This window comes from Hemibagrus wyckioides, linkage group LG24 (genome assembly GCF_019097595.1).
Source record: "Hemibagrus wyckioides isolate EC202008001 linkage group LG24, SWU_Hwy_1.0, whole genome shotgun sequence".
Taxonomy (NCBI): domain Eukaryota; kingdom Metazoa; phylum Chordata; class Actinopteri; order Siluriformes; family Bagridae; genus Hemibagrus; species Hemibagrus wyckioides.
In genome coordinates, this window is record NC_080733.1 from 12,493,012 (window position 1) to 12,499,955 (window position 6,944).

Sequence of the window (6,944 nt, forward strand, 5' to 3'; positions counted from 1 at the left end):
GCATGCTTTATAGAGATGGGAAAAACAATTAAGAAATGTCTTGATAGATAGATAGATCTCAGATAAGTACTGAGACTGAGATAAGTCTCAGACCTCGTGGTGTAGCAGGGGGTAAAAATTGTTGGAAATATTTTGATTCACTCGTTTTCGGGAATCGGTTCTCCAAGATTCATTTCACAGAATCGTTTCGAAAGAATGAATCGTTCTGGGATCGCCTCCACAAGCGGTTTTCAATAAAGTTTTTCAATCTCTTTCATTTCAAGATGGCGGAGTACGATTTAACAACCAAAATCGCTCATTTTTTAGACCGGCATCTGGTTTTTCCGTTACTGGAATTTCTATCCGTTAAAGAGGTATGATAGATTTTATACCAATCAGTTTATAGTGTTATGTTTGCCTATTTTTAAACCAGGATTTAATGAACTGGAAGGAATGAACCGACTCACGTGTAGCCGTTTAGCTAGTAGCCGGCTTTGAGGCTAACTAATGAAATACATTGGTCAGTTCCATGAAAAGCTTGCCGTTTTATCAGTCATTTCATCTTTATTATTGTGGGCAGTCGATCATCTTTTCAACATTGCCATTTCATTGATTAGTTGATATTAATATCTATAAAATAGCCTGCATCCTCAAAAAGCTTTGTTTTGCCGGTTTATTCAAGCAGACAGTGTATTGTGTAATATTTTGTTATTTGTCTTATTTGTTATATTTTTGCACCATTAAATTTGGGTTGCACCATTTATTTTTTTGTTATTCCTTCTTATTTTATCTATTACCTGTGCTTGTGGATACTGCTGGAAGCTGTAAATTTCCCTTTGGGATGAATAAAGTGTCTGTCTGTCTGTCTGGTTGGTTGGTTAGCCGAGCTGCAGGCATTTACATTTCTAGCAATTAGCAGACGCCCTCATCCAGAACGACTTACATTAATGTCATTTATAAAACTGAAAAATTCAGGGTTAAGGGCCTTGCTCAGGGGCCCAGCAGTGGCTTCTTGGTGGACCTGGTATTTGAACTCACAACCTTCCAATATAGTAGCACATCCACATTTATTTATTTATTATACTAATGGAAATCTCTCTAGTGGGTGCAAGTGTTGAGGATGCAAAAGATAAGGCTAGGTGGAGAGAGATGATTCGCTGAGGCGACCCCTGAAGGGAAAAGCCGAAAGAAGAAGATACTAATGGAAATCTCTAGGTGGTCTAGTTGTGAAATGTAGTGACACTTCTAGAGACCCTCAAGACATCCCCCGTGACATCTAAGTGAAATGTGTTCTCATTTTAGATTTACAATGAGAAAGAGCTCCTTCAAGGGAAGCTGGATCTCCTCAGCGACACCAACATGGTGGACTTCGCCATGGACGTGTATAAGAATCTTTATGCAGACAGAGATATTCCACACGGTGAGTGTGTCCAGCTTTCATATTTACCGAGATCTCAAGTCATCTCTACCATTAAAATTATGTGTTATCCAGAACATGAGTGGTTAGGGATTACTCAAACTGACTGTCCCCCTTCCTGAAAGATACCAAGCTCTTAGTATATAGATGAAGTAAAGCACTCCAGCTTTGAAAAATGCATTTACTTTCTCATGTTAAAGTCATGGGCATGATGTGCTGTTTCCTTGTTCATGCAGCATTGAAAGAGAAGAGAGCTGCGGTTGTGGCACAGCTGAAACAGCTCCAGTCAGAAACTGAGCCCATTGTTAAGATGTTTGAAGATCCAGAGACTACCAGGCAAATGCAGTCTACCAGGTGGGCATGCGCTCAGCTTCTTATGTTGTGTTGAAGCTTGAAGATTCGTAATTATGAAGTGTTTATATAAGTTTATATAAATTATTATGTACATCTCTAATGTTCACTATTAGCTTGATCAGAACAGGTTCCTAACTTAAATCCAGGAGAGGAGCTTCTCTAGGACTAAAGCTGGGAACCTTTTGTTTCAGAGCACAGTTTTGCATGTTTTTTATTTCCTGCTGTAACACACACACACACACACACACACACATTAGCTGAATAACACACGAAAGAGCAGAGAAAACCCTGAACTTTGTAGGACAGGGATTTTCCAGGACAGAGTTGGGAACCTTTATTATCCATAATATGAGCATGCTAGCCTGTGGCTATGTATGAATGGTGTCACTCATCATGTTAAAATCATTTAACTCGTTTGCGTTGTCTGGAAGGATTAAAGGTCAGTAATGATCATGTGCAGGGTCCTGTGTGGATTTTCAGCTCACCAACTATATTTCCACTTGTTCCAATCAAACATGAAGGTGCTTTTATTTCTTAAGGTCATACAGCTCTGGGAAAAAAATATGAGACCAATGCCCAATCTCCAGATGTGAACCCAATTGAAAACCTCTGGAATGTCATCAAGAGGAAGATGGATGATCAAAAACCATCAAGCAAAGCAGAGCTGCTTTTTTGCAAAAAGAGTGGTGTAAAGTTCCCCAACAGCAATGTGAGAAACTGGTAGAGATCATGGAGCCAAAACACATGCAAATCAGGGTTATTCCGCCAAATACTGATTTCTTAATGTTATTTAGCCAAAGCATTAACACAGTTTGTTTACAAATTATTTGCATTTTGTTTTATTTGAGTTATTAAAGCTCTGCAAATACTGCATGATCTTGGGTTATGTTGATGTGTTGTCATTTCCTTTAAATATACACTAAATAACAATAGTTATATTATGAATTTAGGAGAAATATTGTCAGCAGTTCACAAAAAAATGAAACAAAACTGTTCATCTCACCAATACCTACACCTGTAAGAAAAAAAACATAAGAAACTGATTATTTTGCAGTGATCTCTTATTTTTTTCCAGAGCTGTATATACTATTAAAAAATGTGTAGATCTTTTGTTGTAAGAAGGATATAAACTGGTTGATGTTATTTCTCACAGAGACGGGAGGATGCTGTTTGATTACTTGGCTGATAAACACAATGTAAGTTGCAGTCCTCTGAACCTCCACTGCATCTTTTTGTTGGTCTGTTGCATATTTGTTTAGAGTGTACTCCTTACATTGCCTGTAATTACAACAGAAATCATTTTAATTGATTCTCTACTTTTGACTGAAGCTAGAATAAAATGAAGAGTTGCTAACATGTTTGTCTGTGTTCAGTTTCGTCAGGAGTACTTGGACACACTTTACCGTTACGCTAAGTTCCAGTATGAGTGCGGTAACTACTCTGGTGCTGCTGAATATCTCTACTTTTTCCGTGTGTTGGTGAGTTTCTTGTTCCTTATGGTCTGTTGTGTTTGTCTTTGTTTGGAACTCCTTTAAATGTGACAGAAAGAGCTCTGTCAGCTTGTGCATGATGTGTTAGCTAGATGTAACTTATTTTCGTACTGGATTAACATTCTTTATTCCCAAATTTATTCACTATATATGCTCACTACATAGGGTATATACTGTGGTAGGTGATATGAGAGTTAGATAGATAGATAGATATGTATGTATAGAGATAGATAGACTGACTCTCTTCTGACTACATTTATACATACAAAAGGCAAAATGGTAGAGTGTTGCATAAAACAGTTTGTTATTTAATGTCTGCAAAACAAAAAATGTATTTTAAAAAATTAAATAAACTGTTAACAATTTGATGCAAAAAATTAAATTAAACAATATTAAGATATCCACAATATCTCAAAGAGTTTTATGACAAAATAGATGTTTAGACAAGTGACAGGGCAGTTAAAAGTAAAACACTGGATCTTAAACATTCTAATGTGTATTTATTCCTCCACATCTTGTACAGTTGCTTGAATTGTTTGAATGGTATTTTGTCAGCATTAATAACAGATACCATTATGCAATAAAATGATAGGATTAAAATTGATGGAATTGAGTCCTGGGAAATTGCTATGGACATGTAGACATATCTCTGTGGTTGATTGGATGCTAGAGCAGCAGTTTTCCTAATATTGAGTCATTAACGTGATGATGGTCTGAGTTACTAAAGAAATCAACATCATTGTTGTATCTTGTCTTGTTTTTTGTGTCAGGTTCCTTCCACAGACAGGAATGCACTGAGCTCGTTGTGGGGTAAACTGGCCTCTGAGATCCTCATGCAGAACTGGGAGGCAGCTATGGAGGACCTGACTCGCCTCCGAGAGACCATCGACAACAATGTAAGTGTGTAACGGTTTATAAAATGTTTCATTAACTTTTTCCAGCCCAGAGTACTTCATGGTGTATATAATGTATTTCTGTTTCATATTCTATATTCTGATCAGCCATAATATTAAAACCAATGATGGGTGGAGTGAAAAACGTTAATAATCTCATTATAGTGGAGCCTGTGAAGTGGTGGGATATATTAGGCAGCAAGTGTACAGTCAGTTTTCAATGATGGTGTGTTGGAAGTAGGAAAAATGTGCTAGTGTGAAGATCTGAGTGACTTTCATAACTGAGATCATGATGACCGAGTCTCAGAATCTCCAATACAGCAGGTTTTATAGGGTATGCAGTGGTTAGTACCTAGGAAAAGTGGTCCAAGGAAGGACAACCGGTGAACCTGTGATATGGACGTCCATAGCTCAGTGATGTATGTGAGAAGCGAAGGCTAGCCTGTCTGGTCTGATCCCTCAGACTAGCTGCTATAGCACAAATCGTCGAAAAACTTGTCAGATTTATGGGACAAACAAGTCCAATTTACCTCAAAACTTATTGGACTTAACGGATCCACTGCTAAAGTCTTGGTGTCAGATACCACAGCACACCTTCAGCGCTCTTGTTGAGTCCATGCCTTGACATGTCAGGGCTGTTTTTAGACCTACACATTATTTGGCAGGTGGTTTCAGTGTTATTGTGTTAGTGTATGTTGCAATACAGCTGCATAGTAAATCATGTTTTTGGGTTTTCTCAACTAATTGTACATAACTGACTGATCTTTATAAGCAGTGACTGTGAGCTGGTTAGTTACATGCTGTTTAGGTTTCTTTGTGTATTTGCTTAATATGATTTAATACAGATTCTGAGGCAGAGATTTATAGATACTGTATGTGAAATGTCTTGGATACTCCTCATGTCCTTCCTTTGCTGACCAGACATTTATGGAACATACTAATATATTTAGACTTATTTTTAGTCAGCACTTGAAGCAGCAGGCAGTTCTGGTGTTTCTCATTAATATTTAAACATCTGTTAATTAATACACTATAAATGAATACAATTAACATTTGTTTACTCTTTAGTAATACAGATGTTGACGAAAAATGAACGTAAAGCATTAGCATCATTTCGTTAGTTCACCAAAATGCACGATTTATTATTTGTGTTGTGCAGCCTTATTTTAGTTCTTTGCTAACCTGCTCTGTCAGCTATAATAATGGCAAGAACATTAGTGTAGAGTTCATTAATCCTATAAATCTGTGGATTACAGCAGGATATTAGCTGAGCTCTGTGCTTTACTTTTCTATGTTATTACAGTGTGATTACTTTACAAACACATCTGTATTACAGAGACCTTTCACATTGTACTGTGTGTGTGTAATGTATGTGTGTTTATTATTTTTCCCCGTTGCAGTCAGTGAGTTCTCCTCTCCAGTCCCTGCAGCAGAGGACGTGGCTCATTCACTGGTCTTTGTTTGTTTTCTTCAATCACCCCAAAGGCCGGGACAACATCATCGATCTGTTCCTGTACCAGCCTCAGTGAGTTCAGCTACAGCAGCGTGCTGAGCAACCATATCGGAGTAAATGCTTGGCTTGTATGCGGAGAATTAAAACGCGGTTTGAAAGGCAGGAATTTGGGAGGCAGCAGTGCGTTTTAGCATGTCTAGATAACAAGCTCACACCCCATTTCAGCTCTTTTGGAATAATTTAAAGCATACATCCAGCCTCTGTTTGTACTGGCCTTATGGCTTTGAGCTCATTTGTAGATAGATAAAAGTTTGTGTAGAGACGAGGCCAAGTGCACATACTTTATTATACCCTGCAGTGGAGTGTATGGAGTGTACATTGGTTCAAAGAGTTTTCAGCCACAGTGTACTCCATTTATTCATGGATAGATATTAGGTACAATTCTAAGCATTGAAGTGACACTGACATGGAAGTACAGCAGTCAGAGTATTTAAAAATCCACACACAACCATGCATTCCACTATTCCACTAGCAGCTTGTGTACATTATGAGTAATTACAGTGCAAAAGATTTAATTGAAATTCACAGTATTCACTTTGTGTGCCCTTTTTTGTGCTTTTAAACTAGCAAGTGCACTACAGCAGACTGCATCTTTAAGGAATGAGGACTTGAGTGTTCAATTTCTAATAGCAAAAAGTACAATCTTTTGCAATCTGATTGCATCTTTCAAACAGGTTTCTGCCTGAATTGACAAGTTACTGTGCCAGACACCTGGAACAGGCTGATTACATACCTATTAAATTAGATTTTAAAATAATTAATTAGATTTTAATTTATTGTTGCCCTGAAGTCAGTTGGTTGGTCCAGACATTAACACATGATTTTCTAATATTCTACACTTCTTTATTTGGAATCATAGAAAGACTTCTGCAGGCTGGAACGTAAAGCACACTGACGTTTTTCAGCTTTTCCTCTGTGCTGCAGTGTAACTCATGGTGGTTACTGGTTGTTTCTTACAGGTATCTGAACGCTATACAGACAATGTGCCCACACATCCTGCGCTACCTAACCACAGCTGTCATCACTAATAAGGATGTGAGGAAGCGCAGGCAAGTCCTCAAAGACCTGGTTAAAGTGATCCAACAGGTAAAATTTTATTTTTTATTCACCAGAGCCTGAGGCAAATCATGCATTTGTAGGTGTAGTACTACAAAACTTGCTATTTTCATGTGATTGGTTATCCAAGGCATGGATAGAGAGAAAAATAGAGCTGACAACTAAAACAAACAAACAAACAAAAAAAAAACTATTTTAAAGAGGTGTACGTAGAATTTAAGCCTTCTCTAGGTAAACATACA

The 6,944-nt window shown here is 37.6% G+C and overlaps 1 protein-coding gene across 1 annotated transcript in view; it reads left to right on the forward strand.

The window, feature by feature from the left end:
- The first annotated feature begins 216 nt into the window (after positions 1–216).
- Positions 217–6,944, forward strand: part of eif3eb (eukaryotic translation initiation factor 3, subunit E, b) — a 14,286-nt gene continuing 7,558 nt past the window's right edge. Inside the window, exons 1-8 of the mRNA XM_058377237.1 lie at positions 217–353; positions 1,282–1,399; positions 1,633–1,750; positions 2,904–2,946; positions 3,124–3,228; positions 4,011–4,136; positions 5,534–5,658; positions 6,606–6,732. Coding sequence (XP_058233220.1) covers positions 264–353; positions 1,282–1,399; positions 1,633–1,750; positions 2,904–2,946; positions 3,124–3,228; positions 4,011–4,136; positions 5,534–5,658; positions 6,606–6,732 — 852 coding nt within the window. The 5' untranslated portion in view covers positions 217–263. The remainder of the gene's footprint in view (positions 354–1,281; positions 1,400–1,632; positions 1,751–2,903; positions 2,947–3,123; positions 3,229–4,010; positions 4,137–5,533; positions 5,659–6,605; positions 6,733–6,944) is intronic.